General features: G+C 32.3%; 1 protein-coding gene across 1 annotated transcript in view; it reads left to right on the top strand.

Annotated features, from left to right (window-relative positions):
* The window catches only part of LOC126746521 (ATP-dependent RNA helicase DHX8), a 42,552-nt gene extending 17,384 nt beyond the window's left edge, over positions 1-25,168 (top strand). The window contains exons 8-14 of the mRNA XM_050454828.1: positions 2,979-3,154; positions 3,241-3,488; positions 9,561-9,985; positions 12,267-12,508; positions 18,213-18,506; positions 19,963-20,468; positions 24,754-25,168. Of these exons, the coding sequence (XP_050310785.1) occupies positions 2,979-3,154; positions 3,241-3,488; positions 9,561-9,985; positions 12,267-12,508; positions 18,213-18,506; positions 19,963-20,468; positions 24,754-24,976 (2,114 nt within the window). The 3' untranslated portion in view covers positions 24,977-25,168. The remainder of the gene's footprint in view (positions 1-2,978; positions 3,155-3,240; positions 3,489-9,560; positions 9,986-12,266; positions 12,509-18,212; positions 18,507-19,962; positions 20,469-24,753) is intronic.
* Positions 25,169-26,746: the final 1,578 nt, after the last annotated feature.

Genomic DNA, 26,746 nt, shown 5'->3' on the forward strand with positions numbered 1-26,746 from the left:
CAGTCTTTGACACACCAGTGTGCAAGTGGGTTCTTTTTATTTATTTTATTTTGTGTTACCATGGGAAAAGGCCTATTCTAGGCCTATTCCAGCGACATTCGCCAAAGAATTTTAGATTTTTACAATCAGGGTGTTAGGCAGCGTAATATTGTTCAAAGACTAAACGTTTCTAAGAACACCGTTTCACGGATAATGAAGAAATATCGTATATTTGGAAATGTGGTACCAGGTAAAAGCACTGGAAGACCTAAAGCCACGACTGCCCGTGTAGATAGGCGAATTTTAAATATTTCTCAGAATGACCCATTTTTGTCATCCTCCAAAATTTTACAAAAATTAAATGAAGGTGAGCCTTCCAATATCTCTGCAAGAATGGTAAGAAGGCGATTGTGTTCTGGTGGACTTAACAGCTACAGACCTGCTAAAAAACCTTTGCTGCGGAAGAAAAATGTCAAGTTACGCCTACAATTTGCAATGGATTATCTTAACTGGACTGTACAAGATTGGAAAAAAGTGCTATTCAGTGACGAATCTAAGTTCAATCTGTTTTCCAGTGATGGAATACTTCATGTAAGACGACCGAAAGGTGAAAGACTCAAGAAAAAGTTTATCCGACCTACGATTAAACATGGAGGTGGTAATGTGATAGTATGGGGATGCTTTTCTTGGTATGGTACTGGGCCAATACATAAAATTGTGGGGAAAATGGATCGATTTATGTATCGGGATATTTTGCGAAATATAATGGAGCCTTACATATTTGAGTCTATGCCAGTAAATTTTGTATTCCAGCATGATAATGATCCAAAACATTCGTCAAAATTGGTAAAAGAATGGTTGGACCAAGAAAAGATCACAGTTTTAAAGTGGCCGGCCCAGAGTCCAGACTTAAACCCGATTGAAAATTTATGGAAACATCTGGATCGCAAAATTTGGGCATCTGGAACAGTCAAAAATGCTGATGAACTAATTCACATTGATTCACATTGACAGACAAATAATTCAAAATTTGATTGAATCAATGTCCATAAGAATGCAGGCAGTAATTAATGCTAAGGATTACCATACCAAATATTAATTATAATATTATGGTTTCAATAAGTTATGTTTAATGTCGTTTTTGAATAAAAATCATTTAGTTCCAAGTATTTTGTCCAGCTTTTTGTAAATTTTTATTCCAAACTGCTACTAGTGCTGAATTTTTGTCAATATTTAAATTAATTAACACTAGTTTTTCGTGTACAACAACTTTATAAAAGTAAATAAAATGCTAATTAAAAGGCACACAAAATATAATAAATTTTCAAAGGTCCAACTATTATGGACAATACTGTAACTATATTTAATATACCGGGTGACAATTTGAAAACGAACAGCATTTATACCTCTACCAATGATAGTAAGAAAATTAGGCGAAACACATCAATTTATATATCAAGGGGGATAATTTTTGAGGCATTTTTTGTGTTACTTTTTATATACTTATTATATATTTATTACCCGAAAATTTTAAATGGCAACCCCTATTTCTTTTACCATTTTTGAGTTCCTTATAAAATTCTACATGAAATATATTTTATGTATATTTAAATAATGCAACTCCTTGAGAAAAAATATTAAGCCATTATGACAAGTACAGCCGGTATTCAAACTGTTCTCGGACGTTGTGAAGAGTTTCAGGTGAAATACTTCTACACTCCTGTACAATTCTTTATTGTAATTGTTGAATTCAATCTGGTTAAGTTTTAAATACAACGGATTTTAAGTGACCCCTTAAGAAAAAATCTAGCGGTGTTAGATCTGGTGACCTAGGTGGCCATTCTATGGGTCCTCTCCTACCAATCCACTACTCTGAGTAATGATTATCCAACCACTCTCTTACTGGGAGTACATAATACTGAGAGTACATAGTACTATAGTAAAGTACATAGTACTGAGAGTAAAGGTCCTGTTGGAAGTGCAGCACATGTTCATCTAGAGCAAGATTTTTATTGACGTCCCTTTGATTTTCCACCTAATGAACTATAAGAGGTTCTATAGTTGTGTTTAACATTTCTGCATAAATTTCGCCATTTATAGTTCCCTTAAGAGGGGACCGATGATGTCCCTCTCTAATAATGTGAGGATTGAAGTCGCTCCAATATTAATAGGTTTGTTTTTTGACTTTGCCATTTAAGTAAAAAAAGCATTCGTCACTGAAACAGATATTCTTTATCAACGTGGGCTGAGTAATAAACTTGTCCGTCATTATTTCGCAAAACTCAATACGTCGGTCCCCTAATTCTTGAGTAATTAGGAGTTTTTTTTTTGAGAAATTTGTGAAGCTTCAATACTTTTCTGACTGACTCACGCGACAGTCCAGTTTGATCTGCAAGGGACGTAGTGGGAGTCATAGCAAGTTCATCAAGATCTTTAATCTGAGCGGCCTCGTTAACCAGTCTTGGCTCATTCCTTTTCTTACTGTCAACAGATCCTATTTCTTCAAATTTAGCTACTAACTCACGGATGTACTTGTGTCCACGTTTCTTTCACGAAAACAACAATTTTTTGTCTTTCGTTGAATATGGCAGCCGTTCTTGCAAGGCGACGATTTTAAGCTTCAAAAATGAAAATCGTTTCTACGCATTCAGCAATAGTGTAAACCGTTTTAAGAAAACGACGTATTATTAATTTTTTTATCGATTTTTAAATATAATTTTTTTTTGAGCACTCTGTATATTTTTGAAATCAGATTAACAATATTTTTCGTTTGGGACAAAAATATACAAAGTTCCATTCAAAAGAAGTAAACTTGCTATTGTTTTTCAATTTACGACGTGCAATTGTTTTTTTTTTACATACAAAAGTTAATCAAGGAGAAGCCATTCCACTTTTATTTTAATTTTTTTTTCTAATATTTATGGAAATTCCTAAAGGTGCAAATATAAAAAATAATTTTACACATAGGTTACCATTTTGACAATTAACGTACTTTTTAGATGAATCAAAAGCAATGCCAAGTAGAGGTATAGGTTTGCAATCTCAAGATCTACCAGAATGGAAAAAACACGTTATTGGTGGTAAAAAATCATCCTTTGGAAAGAAAACTAACCTCAGTATCATAGAACAACGACAATCTTTGCCCATTTATAGACTAAAAGAAGAATTAAGAAAGGTACAGTATTAAGACAATCACAACATTTGAGTAGCTTTCTAACATTTAGATATTAAATAAACTAAAGAAAATCTTTTTATTTTTAGGCTGTAACTGACAACCAAATACTAATTGTAATTGGGGAAACTGGCTCAGGAAAAACCACACAGATTACCCAGTATTTAGCAGAAGAAGGTTTTACGGCAAGAGGTAAAATCGGTTGCACCCAACCGCGTCGTGTGGCCGCCATGTCGGTAGCCAAAAGGGTCGCGGAAGAGTTCGGTTGTAGATTGGGACAAGAAGTTGGTTACACTATTCGTTTTGAAGATTGTACCAGTCCTGAAACAATTATAAAGTAAGTGTTTTTTGTTTGTTTTATGAAGTATATACTTTTCCTTAAACTTAACTCCAATTTACTGATAACTTTCATCAATTGCCCTCCTATATTTTTCTACAAAGTGTTTTACACTACAGTGGAACCTCTATAAATCGATATTTAAGTGACTTCTTTTAAATACGTGAATAAGTCTAGTTTCTTCTTATTATTGAAAGAAATCGTCCATTATCTCAAAGAGACCTACGTAAGTAGAGACAAAATAAAAAGTCGGTGTCAATATATCTAGTTTCTTCTTTTCAATAATTGTTCGTATGAGATAGTAATTTCTAAATTGATATGTATTTAAATAGTGACGTAAAACCCAGCAAAATAAGTAACTAAAAATAAAAGCTTAACATCAAAAATTACTCTAATATGTTTTCAATCAATACCACATTCAGGTGAATTAAAGTAGAATTTCTCTAGGTTATACTATTATTTTAACATTGAAAAAAAAGTTCCTTTTATAAGGATCTATCAGTATTTAATTATTTATAAAAAAAAAGCTTTCTAAAATAGATGCAGCTGCCCAATTGCAAGAAAGCACAACATGTTACAAAAAAAACTATGCTAGCAAACAAGTTCTTAATTGATTGCCTACAAATAATGGTACATATTTGTTTTCATAGAAGCCAAGAGTAACCAGTATACAAAAATTAAAGTACCTTAACTCATAATCCTTCTTAGGTATCTTTTAAAATTTCTATTAAATAAATCAATATTAGGATGTAGATTCCCAAATCTATTATATTTATGTGTGCATCTAATGATTCGTTAAATTGTGTAATTTTAAATTATCATTATTACATCTATAATTTAATGTATCTGTAAATTTATAGTACAGTCTCAAGTCGTCACTTTAAATACATTGAGCGCTGAATAGATGACTTAAAAAAATGAACAGAGTTTATTTCTTTTGAAATTTCAAGGTCATTTGCGTTGAATGCTAGATATATTGTTTTTAAAGTGCTCCAATATTTTTGAAGAACTAGGATTGTTGTGTAATAAATAAAATAGTTTTATGTGTATAACCAGTAAGAGTATATGGTATTGCAGTGGAACTTGATGGTAAATAAGACCTGAACTATTTTTAAACGCACATTTAAAGTTAATAACAAAGCGAATAATCTGTGAATTGTACTTTGTACCTTAAAGCCAGTGATTAGAAGCGAAGCTATTCTGCGAATCAACTTTTAGCGCAGTTGCCGTTGTTAATTATTTTTACTTTTTCTTCCTTCTTTATTTAAATAAAATTACTCACTCGAAAAATTGTCGACTGTGCAATAAAGCATTCGGCAAAGAAGTCTATAACTTCGTCATAAAATTTGTCATTTTTTGTCATTTCTTTTATATACTCTTTTTCGATTGAAAGAAGAGATATATTACTTAGTCGCATTTGGGTCGCTATAACTTTTAATTCTTTTGAGTGCTGAAAATTTTCTTTCTACAGATGCCGATGTTATGGGTATAGTCACAGCAATGTTAATAAATGTATACAGCTCTGGCATGCACTCATTTAAATTATTTTCAAACATAAAACTTAATAATTCAGATGGAGACTTACAACTCTGAAACATCTGAGGGTCACTGTAGGTTACAATTAATTAATTTTTTAATTAAATGGGATCAAAAAACGAATACTGGTTTACTAAATTATCCAGTAATTTTTGGGGAAAATCTTTGGAGTAGGATGGAAATTTTTCGAACATTAATAGATCAAAGTAATTTAATTTACTAAGATCGCTGAATCTAACCTTAATTTGTTCAGTTATTGTGTCCATTATTTCAATATAGATTTACCTATAATTTTGTCGCAAATCGGGTAAGTCAATCTCATCATTTCTCATCATTTCTAAACTTTTGCAAAATTTCAGTCAAATTATTTAATCGATTTTTTGAAAAATTAATGTCTGAAAATTTATTTTAAGAATTGAGAAAACCACGTCAGTTTGCTCAAAAACTAGTTTAAATGTTTCAAGCAAAAAAGAAAATTTATGGTCTGTTAAAATCTACTTGAAACCCTTTAGCTCCCTGATACTTTGGTCGTCATTTTTAAAATCCTCACTGTTTAGAATAAAATCAAAAACATCTATTAATTTTTCCTTATGTGTATGCACTGAAAACGCAGATCTTGATTGATTGTTGATTCCACCGTGTAGCAGCAAAAGTAGGCATTCGGCTACCGCAAATTTCATTTAGGATGTGACTTCTCTTGGTGGATTTGGAGAAAAAGGCAGAAAATCCTGACAAGTTGGAGAAAAAAATACGACAGTCTTTAATATGCTCCTTTGATTTTAAATGTCTTTCAATGGACCGAGGCAAACTTTTTAAATCAGAATATCCAGTTTTCGACCACGTAGAATATTCAGTTTGGACAGAAAGTAACAGACAAGCCCAGCAAAAAAGCTTTTCTCTTTTAACCGATCCGGTCAACCAATCATATTTGCTGTACCAAGTCAAATTAAACCCGCGATTTTGTTGATTGTCTGCAGATCGCAATGAAATTAAATGGGGCTGAAAAGTCTGCCCAAAGTCTTAATAACATAATATTTGGCATCAAAGCTTAATGAACTAAAATTGTTTAATAGCAGCCAGTCTATTAAATCTTCAGCTTGTTTGATTTCATTTAATTTGTCCATCTTTCATCTTTCAGCAAACAAACATTAGAAATGATATGATGATTAATAAAAGAAGCCATTAAATAAAAATATCTTCCATTGCATCACTCAAATACACATAATAATAAATTATTAAACACGATAAATACCTTAAATTAAGTACCAAACACTAACATCGACAAAATCAAAACTAATCAATAAAACCACCTACCTTGTCAAAATTCGTGGGCAAAAGACACGACAATCACCGAAATCAAAACGACTGAAAACTGCTGAAAATTCAAAACAAAATAAAAATCAGGTTAATCAGATGATCGGAGGCTAGCCGCCCTTGGCGCCTTATTTTGCGAGATGAAAACGGTGTTTGTCGGCGCCAAATCGAGTGCACGGCCCGTTGGATTTTGACCGCTGGAGGAGGCTTGCCTCCCTTGCTACGTATGGCTTTTCTTATTTCGTAATGTATCGCGTTCTCGCACACGTTCTCACGAACTTATAAATATACCTGGACTGCCAATTCAATGAAAAGTAAATGACCACTACTAGGGGGCCGCCATTTTGCGTGATTGTGTCCTTTCGATGTTGGTCACTCTGACAAATTTTTAATTGTGCCAACTGTAGGGAAACAAAACAATTACAGTTTTTGAGAGGTTATGTTTACAAAAATACAAAATAGAACGTTACATATAGGTAAGAATTTAAGATAGTTGCGTTAGATCTGTGATTTTTCTAGTACTTCTTTAAGAATTTCGTTAAAATTTATGAAAGAAAGTAATCCTCACCTAAAATGAGACAAAGTTTCAATCAACTTGGAATAGATGCGTGCACTTTAAAATATTTGTTTTATCATTCTGATAATCTTGAATCTTATAAATCCTAATACCATGAAAATCATGATATTCATTCAAATTTTTGCTTGTATTTACTTAACAAATTCAGTTAAAAACACTTATTTTCTTTCTATTTTTACTATTACGAGTTTTACTTTCCTTCCATGTACAGTGTTTCCACATTAATAGGTACAACCATATATAAGAATCAAAATATAGATGATTTTATGAGGGTTTGTAATTATAAAGGGTTTATATAGAAAAAATATATTATTCTGTCAACAACTCAATATATTAGGTATTCTATTATAAACAACACAGACGGACGATTCACAATAATTCGGTTTTGAGGAACTGAACCAAATACCTTTAAATAAAGATAGTAATACATTATTCACGTATTAAATAAGGAGAAAGATACATCGCCTGTTCCAGACGATATACCCAAGCGTCATTTACAAATCGTCAAAAACTAGGCAATCCGCTATACTCACATGTCAAATGTCAACTTCATTACCGTTATTTAATATATTTTTTGTTGGCAACACTAAAAATTTTCAGAGTGACCAACATCAAAAGGACACAACCACTATAAAAATGGCGGCCACCATGCAGTGGTCATTTTTGGCTATCATGCATTGCATTACCATATGCATTAGCAGTCCAGGTATATTTTTAAGTTCGTGCACGTTCTGTGTCGATGTGGATGAAGCCGGTTAGCTTTCTCTCTTTTCTTACAACTGTTTAAAAAAGGATGCGAGTCGCGGCGAATTAACAGTATGACGTATGGCTGGTTCGCGCTATATTGCTGTATTAGAAGTTATAGAGTCGGTACCTACTTATTATTTGGAAAAAAAAAATTTCTTTTTTTATTTTTGTTAAATATTTTTATTATTTTATTACAATTTGGTGGGGAGGCTAAGCCTCCTTTGCCTCGCCTGACGAGCCGCCTGTCAAAAAGATAAACAACGTCGGTGGTAAATATTAATATTTAAGTGAAACCTTGATTTTCGTGAAAATTTCTTAATTGTTAATAACTAGGCAACGTCGCATTTTAGGGCAAAACAATTTTAGGGTTAAAGAGAGAGTCAAATGAGACTCCCATTTCAGAAAAAAAATATAAGTAATTCCATTTAAAACAACGTTCAAAGTTTACACCACACTTTTCTGGGACACCCTGTATCAACCAAATTAATTTTAAAAAGTGGTCCCTGTAACTCAATTAACATTCCCACTATTAAAGGTTTTTTTCCGTTTCACGGTTTAGCCACAATCGAGCACCGCGATATTAAATGGACCCGCTGTATATGCCAGAGAATAAATTTTAACACTTGTTAACACAAGGATATATTAAAGTGAGATTTATCCAATAAAATATTGCTAGACTATTAAGAACCCGTAAAGATGAGAATCTGCGATCCCTAGCCTGTAATCGAACTCGACCAAATCTCTCTAAAAACTATCGGTCCCTCACCTAAACTCAATAATAACCTTTTTAATGATTGCTCTTTTTATTTCCGGCTATGTTTCACTCCACTCTCTCCACTATTCCAACTCTCCAGCTCTAACTCCAACTCTACAACTCTACACCACTCTTTCCAATATTTATTTCTTAATATCCGATCATGTTGCATATCAGTTCGAACGTCTAATACTTCAGCACTATTAAATTCAAAGTCAGAGTAATGAAGGAAGCTTTGTCACTTCGAAACTAATATAAACAAATACCCTTGTTTAAATCAAAATAATATTCAAAATATCATTGAATAGTTCGAGAGTTTCATTCATATTGATTTTTTTTGATTGCCAAAATTTTCGTAGATTTCGTCGTTAGTAGCATAGCATTTAATTATCACACATTGATTATCAAACGACTACCTATTATGGTAGATTCTGATAATTATCAGACGACTGACAACACTGGTATAAACCTTAAGAAAAAATAAGGTTAATTATATGAATTAAAGGTTTTATTAAAATTGTGTAGTTTAATTTTATAAAATTGTTGCCAAGCTTGTCCTTATCAAAACAGGAAGAACTCCGTAACAAGTTAATTGCTGTCAAAAGATCCTCCTTTAAATTTTTATTTATTTATATTTTTACTTAACTTCCTACAATTAAGCTGAAAAAAACTATTTAAATTATTATATTTTTATCTATCACTTGTTGCCTCTTTAATAATTTCATTGCAGCCAATATAAACCCATAATCAATAGTAAAGAAAATCACTAAAAATTATATATTTTATAAAGCACAAGTTCGTAGGGCTCTATTTTGCACCCCCTCAATATGGTTAATAGAATTTTGATATAGAGGTGACCAGATAACACAGGTATTTTTAAGATCGGTTCTCACAAGTGTAAAGGATAAAGATCTTATAACTGCTACTTGGCAGATCCTTCAAGTAATAGTTATTTTCTCTTAATATGGTAATTAATAAGACTTAATAAGACATTTTCTCTTAATATGGTTATTATATGGTTATTACATTGTGCCGACGAATATCGGATCTTTTCATAATAAGCCTATTTTGACTTGAAGTGTAAGCTTTTCCTGTTTTTTATGAATTTCTGCAAACATCAACGGAAAAATATCTCGTTTTCCAGGTACATGACAGATGGTATGTTGCTTCGAGAATGTTTGATGGACCTCGATCTGAAAGGATATTCAGTCATTATGTTGGACGAAGCGCACGAAAGAACAATCAATACTGACGTCCTGTTCGGTCTCTTAAAACAAGCCGTTACCAAAAGGCCTGAACTGAAACTTATTGTCACTTCCGCCACCTTGGACGCTGTCAAATTTTCTCAGTACTTTTTTGAAGCGCCTATTTTCACCATACCTGGCAGGACCTTCCCGGTAGAAGTACTGTACACCAAAGAAGCGGAGACTGATTATTTAGATGCCAGTTTGATAACTATTATGCAAATACATCTTAGAGAACCGCCTGGAGATGTATTGCTGTTTTTAACTGGTCAGGAAGAAATCGATACTGCTTGTGAAATTTTGTATGAAAGAATGAAATCTCTAGGTAAGTTTTTCGAGAAATATTTAATAACTTAACAATAATGGAATTTATATATTTTAGACCTTAGTTTATACAGAGCATTCACGATGAAAGGAACAAATTCATTTAAAATTCAGGTATTTTTTCTCTTTTATTTTTTGGACACATTGATGAAATGAAAACTTGTAATACATGAAAAATTTTAATGCAGGGTGCCTCAAGTCGAAACTATGGCGTCAACATTAATTTTTTTAAATAGAAGATCCTGTATATTATGACGTTTTATAATTCCATGATATATTCTGAATACTTTTTGTATAGCAAACCTTATGCCTAAAGTTAACGGTTTGTCAAATATGACCTAAAAGATTAACGAAACATATGAAACTAAACCATAAAAACTTATTCTAGATTTATTGAAACTTATGTTTAATTTGTTGTCCATTTGATTCAATTCATCCTTTGCAATGAAAATTTTGGTTAGGTGGAAACTATGACGCCAAAATTAATTTTTTATGTGATTTCTTAGAAAGTAAGTAGACCTTATTATTTTCAAACAGTTTCCAATTTTAGAACCTACTTGATAACAGTTTTTCTTGCATTTATGAGTATAATTGTTCTATTATACTCTAAACTGCATTTTTCTGAGAAAGAACAAGGGCGCTACTTGGATTTTCTACAGTTTGAACTTATCCCTGCCTTAGTTGTTTTATTCCCCGATCAGTAAGAGGCTGACATACGTAGTAAGGAGATATGGTTTCAACCAGACGCGGCACCTCCTCACTTTGCCATCGCCTTTAGACAATTTCTTAATGCAAAGTTTCCTAACAGACGGATTGGACAAAGAGGACCGATTGAGTGGCAACCAAGTTCACCGCATATAACCCGATCAGATTTTTTTCTTATGGGGCTATTTGAAGTCCAAAGTTTTTGTGAATAGACTATCTAATTTTGATGATTTGACAAGAAATTAGACTAATCGATCCGCAAGTCATTGAAAATGTGCAATTGGAAGGTATTTACCGATTTTCTAAAATTCATTGAAGTAAATAGACAACAAATTTAACGTCAGTTGCAATAAATATTGTATACATTTTTATTTTTTCATGTCGTACATTTCATTAGACTTTAGGCATGTGGTACGTTATACAAAAAGTTTTCGGAATATATCGTAGTATTGTAAAATGTCGTGACATACAGAATATTCCATTAAAAAAAAATAATGTTGACGCCATAGTTTCTACTTGAGGCACCCTGTATAGAAAATGACCTAAAAATACAAGGAGAAAAAAACACATGAAATTTTAATGAATTTGTTTCTTTCATCGTGAATGCCCACTTCAATGGTTGCTAACCAAAACCCGTTGATATTTAATCGACTTTTCGACCTCTGTGAGGTCATCCTCAGCACTGAAATAAAATTATTCCATCTTACACATTTACTAAAAAAACAGACAGGCACATATTTGTACGGCAATAGAGAATTTAACACTATAAAATACTTATTGCATATTAAAAGAATATCATCTTTACTTAATATAAAATTTTGAAAATATACAGAGTAAAAATACGGTTATTTTATTGTGACTTAGAAAATTATAGCTCTGGTTAAACCCATTTTTTTTTCACTATCTACAATTCTAATTCAAGTTAAGATCTTTTCCTTTGGATATGCAATAAGTATTTTACAATGTTAAATTATGTTTTTGCATAAATACTCTATCTATGTTTGTTTAAGAGTTTTTATTTCTGGTCTAAGTCCAACAATGTACCGTACATAAATACTATATCAGCATTTTCAGCATTCGAAAAAGCAGCCATTATATCAAAATATTTAACAGAAATATTCCAAAATAAGCGGTATGAAATATTGAAATTGACAACTGTTGATAACTAATCAAATTCTAAAAGGCAAGTTTGTCCGTCGCGGGGTTTGAGTTATTCTCGTATAAACTCGAAGTTAGATACTTCGGAAATTCGTTTTGTACGTTCAACTAAGTCACATTATTTTTTTATCATATTATGTAGAATTTAGTACGTGTTTTATATCATTGAAAAACACAGTCAAATGTGTAATAAAAAATAATTAATCAGATAAAATAATTAACAAAAGTTTTATTATAACTTTTGTGGATCCATCACCAAATTCGGAAAAACGATGATATCTCGAAAACACAATTACTAGTTACCTAGTTCTTTAATTAAAACTTGACGCTTCTCTCTGTAGATTGAGTGTTAATTCTTTTTGTATTCTCCTATTTATTCATAGGCTTAATAAACGTCTAATTTATTAATTATGTTGCAGGACCTGAGGTACCCGAACTTATAATTCTTCCTGTATACTCTGCTTTACCATCAGAAATGCAAACGCGTATTTTCGAACCGGCTCCTCCGGGCAGCAGAAAAGTGGTAATAGCTACCAATATCGCTGAAACTTCATTGACAATCGATGGTATTTTTTATGTGGTGGATCCAGGTTTTGTCAAACAGAAAGTTTACAATTCAAAGACTGGAATGGATTCACTTGTGGTCACACCTATTTCACAAGTAAGTGATTTTTTTTTGATAATTTAGCTCTTACATTTTGTATGTTGCATATATAGATTAGATTTTTGTTGGTTAGCTTGCAAAGCTGCCATTTATAAGTAAGTTGAACTAAAAGGGTATTTTTTTAAATTTAACAATCTAAATAAAATTATATCGTTTGTAATATTATTGGGTTTAGGAATCAATAAAATAAAAGTCCTATTTGCATTTTTAGGCTCGCTAAAATACAATAATAATAAGTAGGACAACAAAAAAAAGTATTTGTATAAGCAAAATTTAATTCGGCACTTAGGAAATCCCATGTAAATTTTAAGGTGGTCAATTATTGGCTTCCCTGTACATTTTACTGAAAAAATGTAAGATAACTTTTTGAAGAGACCAATCTGGCAAACCCTCGTGCAAAGTTTCAAAAAATTTTAATAAGCGAATCTTGAATTATTTCAATTGAATGTAATTGCAAAATTACCAAATTTTCGGTTCAGGTAAAACCAGACACCAGCAAACAATTTGTTATAAGGCTTTGTCAAATCTGACGTACAGCCGAATACAAGAAATGTTTTTTTTTTACGGAATAGGCTTGGTGGGAAAATAAATGAAAACATTTTAGATACTGCTCTAAAAATGCTTCCCGCATAATGCCACTTAATGATGGCTATTTTTTCGTCGATTGAATAATTCATACTTGTTTTCAAATATCGACTATCACTGATTTATTGACAGTTTTCCTCACGTCAGTGACAATATTCATTTTATTGGTGCCCGTTTGATTTTACCTGAACCGAAAATTTGCTAATTTTGCAATTACATTTAATTAAATAATTCAAGATTCGCTTATTAAAATTTTTTGAAACTTTGCACAAGGGTTTGCCAGATTGGTCTCTTCAAAAAGTTATCTTACATTTTTTATATAAAATGTACAGGGAAGCCAATAATTGACCCCCTTAAAATTTACATGGGATTTCCTATGTTCCTCGGCGACGCACCACCCGGTATATGGATATATCACTATGGGACGAAGGCCGGTACGGGTTGCTTTTATACTCAATCCCGGAAAAACTGACTATTCTTAAGCCAAATCTTTCAGACCGATAAGTCTTATGTCTTGTTTTCTGAAAACACTAGAAAAACTGCTCAACAGACACATTAGGGACGGAGCATTGGTTGAAAACCCTCTGCTGCAAGACCAATGTGCTTAAACTCCGGGTAAATCTACAGAGACGGCGCGAGGCTCGTAACTATGGTAAAGAAGATTCTGAAAACCAAAGACGTGTTAATAGCTGGCTTCCTGGAAGTCGAAGGACTTTTGGCAATACACCATTCGAGTCTATTACAATAAATCCGCAATTATACCACTTACCAAAACACGACGATTGAGGACCTTGGGCCACTATTTTGCATAGTAAAAAATTTCCATTCCATTATATTTTCTTGGACTCCAAATTAAGCTGGAACCAACATCTCGACAAAGTTACCAAGCGAGCGGAATCAATTTTATTGATGAGCAAACGCAGGCATGGGCAAACCTGAGGATTACAGCCCAAAATAACACACTGGATCTATACCAGAGTAGTAATGCCCACTATAACTTATGTTGCACTAATGTGGTGGCCAAAGACCCTGCAAGTAGGAGCACGGCTTAAGTTAAGCAAAATACAAAAGCTCGCATGTCTAGGCGTAACAGCAGCCATGAAATCTACACCAACCGCATCTATGGAAGACCTTCTGAACTTCCCACCAGTACACCTAGTGATTCATGGAGAAGCAAAGCTGGGACTGGAGCGAATGGAAAATAACAGTCAAGGTAACTTGACAGAACATCAAAAAATATCAAGAATCTGTGAGTCAATCAAATCAGAAATGATTTCGGATGATCACATAGTTCCAAAGTATTTCTTCCGCACAGCATTCAAAGTTGAATATTCAACAAGGAAAAAATGGAATGATGGTAACCGCAGACCAGACGGAGATCTTATTTGGTACACAGGTGGATTCAATACCGACAAGAGAACGGGAGCTGGAATTTTTGGAGAAAAAGTTAAGCATGAAACGTCCCATCCGCTTCGAAGAAATGTCACAGTTTTTCAGACAGAAATATTTTCGATACTAGAATGTGCTAAGGAAAACATTAGGAGAGTATACACTAATAAGCAGGTCGTAATAATAACAGATAGCCAACCGCCCTAAGAGCATTATCAAACCCTAGGGTTACATCAAAGCTGGTATGGGAATGCGTCATAGAACTGAAAACCTTAGGAGACCGCAACTCAGTTAGGCTTATATGGGTTCCGGGACATACAGGTATTCCAGGAAATGAAAAAGCCGATGAACTTGCAAGAAAAGGCTCTACGGCAGCCAAGAAGCACACTTCGCGGTGAGATCAGGGACTGGGTGAAAAGAAAACATCAAGCTCACTGGACAGATATGAGACAGCTGAAGAGAGAAAACACGTTTATGAACTTTAAAATAGACGAAAAAATGACTAGGAAGTTGAATATTACCCCAAACCTTGTTAGTTTCCTTAATTTTGTAGGTGTGTGTAAATATTAAACTATTTATCGTCGAGGTTCGATGTATTGAGAGCAAACACATTCAGTTGATTAACTACTTATTGAGACAATATACAGCGAGGACGCGCAAGTTGGAACAAATTCATTTAAATTTCAGAGGTGTGTTCGAAAAAAAAACGCTTGGACATGTCGATTTTTATTTTTCGTCGCGATTTTTTTGATGATGAATTCATGTATACAGGGTGAACCAAAAATAAGCAACGACCATCAACTTCAATTTTTTAAATGGAAAAAAAAATTGAGCATATCCAAACATGTTTTTTCGTAGTTTTTTAACAGGTATATTTGATTGTTGACACCTTGTCACCATTTAATCGCGTGAAAACACTAAGGAATTGTGGGCACGTCAATTGTGGGTCCCTATTTTATTGAGGGCACACTTACCTCTGAAAAATATTTAGAGTTTCTTCAAAATCAGATAGTACCTAGTTTAATTGCACTTTATCCTAAATGGTAAAAACCCATTTATACTGGCAGATTCGATATGGTTCCAACAGGATGGCGCCCCCCCCTACACTAATCGCGAACAGTACAAGATTACCTTACCAACATTTTTCCAAATAGATGGATTGGAAGGGGGGGGTTTTATTGAATGGCCAGCAAGGTCGCCAGATTTAACCCCATTGGATTTTTATCTATGGGGTTATCTAAAATCCAATGTCTATTTTGACAAATCTGAAAGTTTAGATGAATTAAAAAATAGGTTCACCTCAATACAACAAATTTGGCTTCAAACAATAAGTCAAGTATTACAAGAATTTGAATATCGACTTGGTTACTGTCAGGAAGTTAATGGTCAACAATTTGAACATTTATTTTAATTTTTTTTATTTTGTTTTTTTTATAAACTGTTCCAAAAATTCCTGGTTATTTATAAAAAATTAAATCGCAAATTTCTTAATCAATATTGAGACTAGTATAGGATTCATTTGAGACTAGCTATAGGACATGGTATATAAAATATACTTAAAATTTTATAAACTTGTAGAATTAAAGAATAAAATAAAAAATGGGTGTTTCTATTTAAAAAAATTGAAAAAAGTTAATAGTCGTAGCTCATTTTTGGTCCACCCTGTATATATGAATTCATCATCAAAAAAATCGCAACAAAAAATAAAAATTAACGTGTCCGAGCGTTTTTTTCGCACCACATACCCCTTAAATGAATTTGTTCCAACGTCCTCACTGTGCAGTTACCGAACGTAAAGAAATAAAAAATTAGACGACAAAAATTACGTTTTCTTTTTGTTTTTTAACTTAAATATTGTACGTTAAAAACTGTTTAAAAACAGATGTTTTTCTTCGTTCGGATTGTTTAAAACTGTTTTATTAAGCTTGAGATTTTAAAATCCGTTGTAAAATCTACAAGAGATTAAAAAATAGATTTAAAAAAAAAAATTACCACACTGTACTTCAAAATCTAAGACGTTTAGAACATATGTTTCTATAAACTTTTTTGCTTGGTTTTATCCAAGCAACATGTTCCTGAATTCGCCGCAATATAAAAAAAATACAGCATTAAAACGATATTGGCAACGCCGCGAATATCAGCTGTTTTTTGTTTGTGAAAGATTAGCGAATCTTCCGGAATTTAATAAGGTGTTTTCCATCTAGCATTGGATTGGAATTGGAATATTTCGAGAAATATAAGTGTTTTAAAGAAGTTTTAGAGAAAACTGTTGCAAGAATTGGTTTAAATCCTTCTGGAACAACGCCTTCAATCCTACTTGAAACACCTGCAAGGGCTTGTTTCTTAATATGTCTTAAAAATTTTCATATTATCAGTAAATGCCAGGACAGAGCTAAGGCTTAAGTCATTACCAATATCATTATCAAAAAGGACTAGGAAAAGCTTGTTTGTCCACTTTTTTATTAAAATAACTTACTTTTACAGAAATTATCTAAATTTTGACCTGGACATGAATGTTATATTGAAAGTCATATATGATAGATAAAATTATATGTTAATATTTTATTAAATTAAGCTTCGGTGTTGCTCATAAAAGATTTAATTTTTAAGAAAAATATCAATATATTATAACGTACCCATAAGTAAAACACATTTTTACATTAAGTCAAATAGCTCAATTGTGAATAATGTGACTTAAATTTAAAAGATTTTAATTACAATTCAATTGGAATTATGGAACATAAGTACATTTTTAAAATAATATTATGTATGTATATACTATGTACACTGTGTCCCATTTTGGATGAGATTGCAGGGTAAGTCAGTGGCGTATTTAAAAATCTTTTTTTAGATCACCGTTTTTAAGATTGGTCACAAACTTGTTATTTTTTAAATGGAACACCCTGTATATATTAACGTCAAGTTTTTGCATTTTTTTTTTCTGAATACATTGATGTATCACAACCTATTCTTTAATAAATTTATACCTTCAAAAATCAGAAAAAAAACCATATTTATGTTTGTTTTTTTAATAGTAGACCATGAATTCTTAAAGTTATATCCTAAAAAATGACAGATACCCTGCAATCTCATCCAAAATGGGACACAGTGTACATAATATTGACATGTAGTCATATTGTATTTGCAAAAGAAAATACATAAAATGTAGAAATTAAAAATTAATTAAAGTGCTTTGCATAAACATAGCAAAACATATCTTCAGGTTATAATGATGTTATGTTTTCAGAGACTTAAAAACTGTGTGCACTCATTAATAACATAGGTTCACCAAGAAAGTTAAAAAATGATTTGTCATGTTAACCTTGCTAACAAATATATTTATATGTTAAGGACCGCAATGGGAACATTTAAAAACTTCTGATGGGACATTAATTGCCTAAGTTATTAATTATTTAAATTACAAATATTTTTACAGAAATTTATGTGTGTGATTCAATTAATTTTGTTTTAGTAAATCTAATTCTATAAATTTTGTATGTTAGTACTTAAATTAATTTTACGTCGCATGGCTTTTATTTTTAACAAGAACACAAAGCTTTTAATACCTTAGATGGTCTTTAAAGTATTTTTGGTAATAAATTGTTGTTCCTAATTTGTATAAACATTAGGCCAATACTTTACAAATACTACGAAAACATTATAATACATAATTTTAAAAAAAAACCTCATAACATTTTATTTGATAATTTATTTTCTTATTACTTAGGCTCAAGCAAAACAAAGAGCTGGTAGAGCAGGTCGTACCGGTCCAGGAAAATGCTATAGGTTATATACAGAAAGGGCGTATCGCGATGAAATGTTACCCACACCTGTACCCGAAATTCAGAGAACAAATCTCGCTACAACTGTCCTTCAATTGAAAACTATGGGTATTAATGACTTGCTCCACTTCGATTTCATGGATGCCCCACCGGTAGAATCGCTTATCATGGCGCTGGAGCAGCTTCATTCCCTTTCGGCCCTTGACGATGAGGGTTTATTGACCCGACTCGGTAGAAGGGTAAGTAAATAGTTTCATTTAAAAAAAATCATATAATCCTTAGCAAAATGAAACCTGTGAACCTAAACTGAATATTTTAAAAAGCTATGTTTGTTAACATCCAGAATCTCTCCGGAAAAATGTATATTTAATAACTTCTGTATATATAAAACATGATTTGTCGCGATGTAAAGTTTATTTTTTATAAATCGAAATGAATTTTTCAAATTCATTCGATAAGGTCTTTTATAGTACCACCCTTATATCTATTTACGTATTTAAATATTTATAAATAGAACTTTAACTAAATAAACATAAATAATATAAAACCCCGCAGTTTCCTTCATCTCGGCATGATTTTCTTATATTAGGCATAATTTAAATGAATATGCACTCTTTATTATACAGTGCTTTTCTTTAATGTCCCCTCCCCTCTTAATTTTTTGAACGGATCAATTCAAAATATTGAAACTTGGGGTAATGTAATTGATAAATGAACACTATGTTTTAAAGTAAAATTGACAGATAAAAATTTCAAGATGGCTGCTGGGCGCCATCTTGGAAAAAAGAATTAAATGGAAAGGGTGGTCTTGTGGCACATCATTTTGAAGCTCCTGACGAGTATTTTATAACCCTAGAATATAAATTCAATATCTTTACACACTTCAAAATGGTGGTACATTTAATAATTACCTGAATACCAAAACACTGAAATGCATATCTCTACAAATAATTGTTATTCTCTGCCGTGTCCACAGCGACAGCAATAATTTCGATAAAACTTTGTTTTTTTTTTTTTTTGTTAGTGACAAAAATATCAGTACGAAAACAAATATCATTGTACAGTTAAAATACACTCATTTAGTTTTCGGTTTTAGTAGTAGTAGTTTAAAATGATCAATTCTCGTCCATTGGAAGAAAAAATCGAAGCGATTTTTATTTACGCGACGCGTAACTTTCCCGAAACCAAAAGAATTTTCAACGATCGTTTCCCGAATCGTCCTATTTGTAGAAAATATTTACGGAAACTCGTATCTAAATTTACAACTACTGGTAGTGTAAATCTCGGAAGAAAACTAAGTTCAAATAATTGGTGAGATGATCCCCAACAATCAACTGCTGCCAAAATTGTGATTTATGAAGTTGAGTACAAAGTATCTGCTTTCTTTAGGGAAGTTCTAATTTATTATTCAGATGCAAAGACTTGAGTAATCAGCCACTTAAAGGGATTGAACCCAAATTTCATGGTTTAACATGAAAATATAACCTATACGTTGAGAATGTTAACAAAATGTGAAATGTGTTGTTACAGATGCTAAAGTTTAATAAACTACCATCAGCCATTAATCACCCTGCATTCTTCTACAAAATAAGGCTTTACCATATTTTCTTAATTATCATTACACATTTTTCTCAATTTTCCTTTACTTCATCAAAATTCCGATAATCTGTTGATTATCAAATTTTAATTTTTCAGATGGCAGAGTTTCCACTTGAACCAAACCTCTCCAAGATGTTAATTATGTCTGTGGCGCTGCAATGCTCGGACGAAATCTTGACCATAGTGAGCATGCTCTCGGTACAAAACGTCTTTTACAGACCAAAAGACAAGCAAGCGTTAGCCGACCAGAAAAAGGCGAAATTCAATCAACCGGAAGGTGATCATATCACTTTACTAGCCGTCTACAACAGTTGGAAAAATAACAAATTTTCCAATGCCTGGTGTTATGAGAATTTCGTCCAGATAAGGACTTTAAAAAGAGCACAGGATGTAAGGAAACAATTGTTAGGGATTATGGACAGGCACAAATTGGATGTGGTGTCTGCTGACAAGAATACTGTCAGAGTGCAGAAAGCAATCTGTTCCGGTTTCTTTAGAAATGCTGCCAAAAAGGATCCCCAGGAAGGTTATAGGACTTTGGTGGACAGCCAAGTCGTTTATATTCATCCATCTAGCGCTTTGTTCAATCGACAGCCAGAATGGTATGTAGTTTTTTTGTCTATATTTAGGATAAGTTCCGTAACTTAACCGGTTCCTCCGGTTGTGCCGGTAACCGTTTTATAACTATACAATTTCTGAAATTTGGTTCAGTTATGAAACGCGGTTCCTGAAAAATTGGTTGCAAATGTCAACCGAAACGACCGATCATTTTCTTCAGTATCTTCGGTTAGTCCTACGGATGTCGTGGATTAAACGTACTTATATTCTGAGTTTGATCTACGACATCCGGGAATCCGGGAAATTTGATCATTTGATTGTTTCTTTCAATTCATTGCATTCAATACACTTGACAACAATTCAAATCCATATTGATCTTAATATAATGGAGCTATGTATTTATATATTTTTTTGAAAAAGTACAAACCATCAATTTTGAAAAAACACTTACGCACAGAACCCATTTATTCATCATCGCAACTACTAGAGCTTTCATCACTGCTTAGGAGCAGGAGCTCAAATATACCAATAACATTTGCATTTACATTCATTATTGGTATTATAAATAATAATAGGTACCTATAACACAGAAAATGGAATTTATAACCTAATATCAACCAACGAAAACAAGACCAAGGACCAACAAGAAACCAGGGCGTGCCATTTCAAACCGATATTTTCAGGAATCGTAAAAATACCGCTTCTAACCGACGATAGGTTAGGTTACGAAACTTACTCTTAATTTTTATGTTTTTCAAAGTGTCAGTGTGGTGTCCATTCAAAATGAATCATTTTTAATATTTAGAAAAATCCTCTATGAAAAATTTAACACGTAAACTTGGCTGTTATGTGGCAATGTAGTAATCTTTCCAATTATAGTTCATAAATACATGTAGGTACCTGCACTTTTTTGTTTGGTTTTAAATGTATTTTTATTAAATTGATTTACTACAATTACTTTTAAATTTAATTTGCATAAATAGGGTCAATTGGGGTAAATGTAAACTGGGATAATTGTAGACACATCTAAAATAAGAAACATAACAACATTTAGATTTCAAATTTGGCGCGAAGCTCACTATTCGAGTCATGTCGACGTCGGGCGAACTCGGTTTCCCTCGAAATTTTACTCCTGTTTGTGCTCTTCTTGCATTAGTTGGCTGATGCAATTTGATGTGTTTGGTGGTTTTATGTTGAATTTCGGCCCTGAAGTTTTCGAATGCAAATCATCGAGGTAAGTTAGATATTTCATTTGGACATTGTTTGTTATACTATTGTGTCTATTTTATGCCTAAATGTCTGTCGACAAATTTTATAATCACTAAAATAATTCAGTGTTTACATTTCCCCCTAATAAATTTGTTCTTGGGGGAAATGTATACACACTTTTGGGGTAATTGTAAACATAATAAAATTAGTGTCTCGCCGATAATTTATGTAAAATGAGTAATTTCTTTGTCTTGTTGCAGTGTAAAGTTGTCTCGTACTTATGTAAGGAAAAAAGAAGCACCTTCTTATACAACTGAAGATGTTGCGAATGCCGTTGCAGATGTCCAAAATAAAAATAAAACGTATCGTCAAGCAGAAACGTTCTATGGTGTTCCCAGATCAGTTATTTACCAAAGGATAGGAGGAAGAAAGACTCCATTAAATGTGACAAAGGGTGGACGTTTTATCATCAGATGTCGAAAATGAAATAGTGAAATGTTTATTGGCACATACTGCGATGGGTCTACCATGTGACTAAGCAGAACTTAGACAACTGGTTGGAGAGTATGTTAATGCAAAAGGTTTAAGAACATTATTTAAAAATGTAAAGAGTACCGGGAGAAGACTGGTACTACTCATTCATGAGAAGACATCCTGAACTGTCTCTTAAGAAACCGGAACATTTACAAAAACTGCGGAAGGATGCTAGAAAATCTGAGATCGCCTACCATTTTTTTGATGACCTGAAAAGAATCATTGATGAAAATAATTTAGATGATAAAGGAAGCTTTATTTTTAATGCTGACAAGTCAGGTTTTAATAATGATCCCTATCATATTAGGGCAATTGGAGAGAAAGTAAAGGCCCTGTGATCCAGGAACTCTATATATGCGGCCTCCACTAATGGATGGATGGAGGAGCCGCAATTTTTCCAGTGGTTTACGACAGGGGTTACCTCACATTAAAGATTTAAGAACTTCCCAAAACCTTCTAGATCAAGCAGCTCTACTGTTGTATGATGGTCACAGCAGTCATATGAGCGTCAGAATTATTGAAGAGGCAATGCACAACAATATGATTTTGATAAAGTTTCGAAGCCATCTTACGGATAAGCTTCAGCCTTTGGACAAGTGTGTCTTCGGATCCTTAAAGGTGAACTGGAATAAACAATTGGTGAAGTTTGGTAAGGACGAATGGGACGAGGGTGTGGACGGCTAACTAAGGAAAAATTTACCGAATTACTTGGCATTAATTGGCAAGAGTCTATGGTTTCTAGCAATATTATATATGGATTTAAAAATACTGGCGTATACCCAGTTGATCGAAACAAATTCCTACAAAATGAATTTACACCAGAAGACTTGGCCAAATACGAAGCTGCCCTCAAAGCTCCGAAATCTGTAACATCCGATGCTATTATTATCCAACTAGTATCCTCTAAATCAACTGTTGTTGCAATTTCTGAACCAAACCCACTTCTACCCACGATCGACGATCAAATGCCTTCAACTTCATCATGTTGTAGTCAACATCATTCAGTGTCATCAGCTGAAAGCCGACAGCAGCCTTCTACATCGTCAACTGACTACCAAAAATTATTAGTGGCATCTACCCATAGTCCACAACCATCGACGTTATCGTCTATCAGTAAATCGACAGAAATTACCAACATTTTCTTGCCACTCAGCCGCCGTGAAGATATTGTTGAAGAGAAAAAACAAGTCATACCGAGATTAAAGCAACAAAGATATGGAGAGGTATTAACAACCAACCAAGTCTTGGAAAGACTAAGAGAAGCAGAAGAGAAGAAGAAAAATAAAGGAAAAAAAAGGCTAATCCGAAAACGGACAACAAAAAGTTAGAGCCGAAATTGAAAAAAATGAAAAGTGAACCAGTTGCAGAGTCGGAAAGTTCTGATGGAGAAATAAGTCTAGGTGATACTGATGATGAAATAGATTGGGCAGAACCGGAAAAACAAGATATAGAGCTTAAAACAGTCGAGAGTTCAGACTTGTCCACAGGGAAATTTATTCTTGTGCAGTTCAAAGGTGGAAAGAGAAAGACTACTCTTTTTAAATATGTGTCTTTAATTGAAGCTGTGGATGAAAAATTAACGGATATCAAAGTGACTGGTCTTAAATCCTGGGATGCATCAAAAATGCTTTTCAACATTGTTGAAACTGATTGTCAGTTATATAACCTTGAATCAAATCATTGGTGTGCTTCCCGATCCTGGCATTCAAATGAAGGGAGAGAGAATACTATACAACTTTCCAGCAATAGTTCCTGTTTATGAGCAAAACTAATTTTTTATACCTATAATATTATTATAATTACATACTAAGAATAAATTTCTTTTATTAGCGTTTTCAAAAATAGTTTAGTTTTAGTTAAAATAAACAGAACTGTTGGAAAATATTTACTTTTATCTCGATTTTTCATTTATATTGCAAGCAAAACCTTTAAGGTCACATTATTTTGAGGTAAATGTAAACACGACTTATATCAAAAAATATTTTGCTACACAGCGACTTTATATAGTTCGTTTATATTTGCCCCAGGTTTTTTCTGGTAGAGTAAATGTATCAAGAGATGCTTGTTTACAATTGCCCCTAAAAAGTAGGGGCAAATGTAAACGGACAAGCATGTTGAATATATTTTTTTTTATCTTAACGTGACTTGTAATTACAGAAAACCACTAGTAATTATCAAAGAAGATACTATGAGCTATGTGACTGCTAATTTACATATATAACATAATGCGTGATGTCCCCAAAAATCGTTTAGCAAGTCAAAACATTAAATATCGTCCACAATTACCCCAATTGACCCTAATTTATTTTTATAAGAAAAGTTACAAAAAGGTTCATCCTGATATGATTATGGTTCAACCACCCTAAGTTTTTTTTTAATTTTCCATAGAAAAATTAAAAAAAAAAACTTAATACTAAAGAATTTGAAAATGTTACGGGGGATAACCAAGATAAAACTATTGCTGTTGCTTGACTGATGCTTATACAAATTGGAAAATAACTTTTAAAATAGTTGTTTTTTAATTATTCAAAAATTTGAATTAGCAAATAAGATTTTATTTAATTACGAAAATATAATTTTTTCCAGGGTCATTTATCATGAGCTTGTCTGCACCACAAAAGAATACATGCGTGAAGTAACGACAATAGATCCAAAGTGGCTAGTGGAATTCGCACCTGCTTTCTTTAAATTCTCAGATCCAACGAAATTAAGCAAATTTAAGAAGAACCAACGATTGGAACCTCTTTATAATAAATATGAGGAACCAAATGCTTGGAGAATATCTAGAGTTAGACGAAGAAGAAATTAAGACATTTGAGTTAGGAATAAAATGTACATATACATATATATAGATATATATGTAATTGTGTATATAGAAATAGCTGCATGGTACATTACCAGTAATTTACGTTAACATTGGTAATATTGACATAAAAAATATAAACACCTTTTTATTAAGATATTATATTAAGTGTAGTTATAATAAAAATAGTCATCTGTTTGTTTATTTTCTTAAGAAAATATGACCAGTTTTATTGAAGTGAAATCATAATAATGCCTGTTGTAGGAAAACTTTTTTAGAAGTTTTTCCACATAAGTCGTATTTTCACCATTACAGATTCTCATTACATCCACTTTTGTAATGGTAAAAAATAAAAACAAAGTGCTGATTGTGCTAGTTATGAATTTGTAACATATATGCAGGAAACTCCTCCGTGAACATCGATGCAAGTATCCATTTGGCATTTGATTTTTTTTAATCCATGAAGCCTATCTTTTCCGTGAGTTATAAAGAGAACTTAAAATATGTAGGGGGAGCGTTGGGCAATTTAAATCAAGACAAAATTAAAATATACTCGAAATGACAAAAGATGTGGCTATAATACTCTAATACATTTTAAGTGAAAATGCACATTATGATTTTAAAATATGAAAGAAGTACAGTGCACACAATTATCCGAGTGATGCGCTTAGGATAATTGTGCGCATTGAAAAGGAAAACCAATAACACAATTTATTGAAAGTAAGATACTCATTTATTAATTAAAGCAAAAATACAATAAATTAAACAAAAGTCTAACAACGATAAATAATATATTATACAGGGTGTTATTTAAGTACGTTGCCAAACTCCAGGAGATGAAAAATTCACATAAACATAGGTCCAGAAATGCTTCATTTTCAAGATACAGGGTGTCAAGCTTTTTTTAAAAATCGGTTTTTCCTAAATATCTTAACAAGCTTTCAATGGATTGTTTTCAAATTTAACAGTGATATTAAGGGCAGTAAGAGGCTAATTTAGCCCCAATTAGATTAAAATTATTATGTCCAGTGGCGTCCCGAAAGACTTTTTTTTTAAACGTTTTTATTTGTTTCGAATTAAGCAGCTAAAAATACAACTTTTTTGTCTCCTGAGTTTCTTACAGATTTCTCTTCGTTTGGAGATAAAAAATTAAAAGCACTTTATTGGATGTCCCCGGGAAAATAACATAATAATATATTAGAACCACCAAACTAATTAAGCAACGAAAATTAGACGAAAGTCGTCGCTTGGATGTTTTCGCACAGATTAAAACTAAGTTCGATAAGACAAATTGACATAAAATAATCGCATAACGTAATAATTTATAACAGCACTGTTTTAAAAGTAACAAAAAATAAGAGTTCCATGGAAGGAAAAACAATTACTATTCAAACAAATCTGACTTTGATATAACTTACTTAAAACAGTGCGTACTTAACGATTGCAATTATTTGAAGTGTTTCAAAGAGTATTAAACTAATAAAATTACTAATAAATTAATAATAAAGTATTGCTAACTTTAGAACGTGGTCTTTGAATGCTATTTTTTGTTCAAATGAAAAAACACAGTAGTTTAAAATATGTGTTTTCAAAATTAATTCAGATGTGTTTAATCTCAATATTTTTCCAAATCTTCATTTAATTATTTTAAAACCTTTCTTCCCTAGACCACTTTTTAAAATAAATAGTAAACTATAAAATTTATTTAAAAAGCCGTTTAAGTTAGTGTTACTACTTAAATAAAAATATTTTTTTTACTTCATAAAATTAAGACAA

Source organism: Anthonomus grandis, chromosome 17, assembly GCF_022605725.1.
Source record: "Anthonomus grandis grandis chromosome 17, icAntGran1.3, whole genome shotgun sequence".
NCBI classification, from domain to species: Eukaryota; Metazoa; Arthropoda; class Insecta; order Coleoptera; family Curculionidae; genus Anthonomus; species Anthonomus grandis.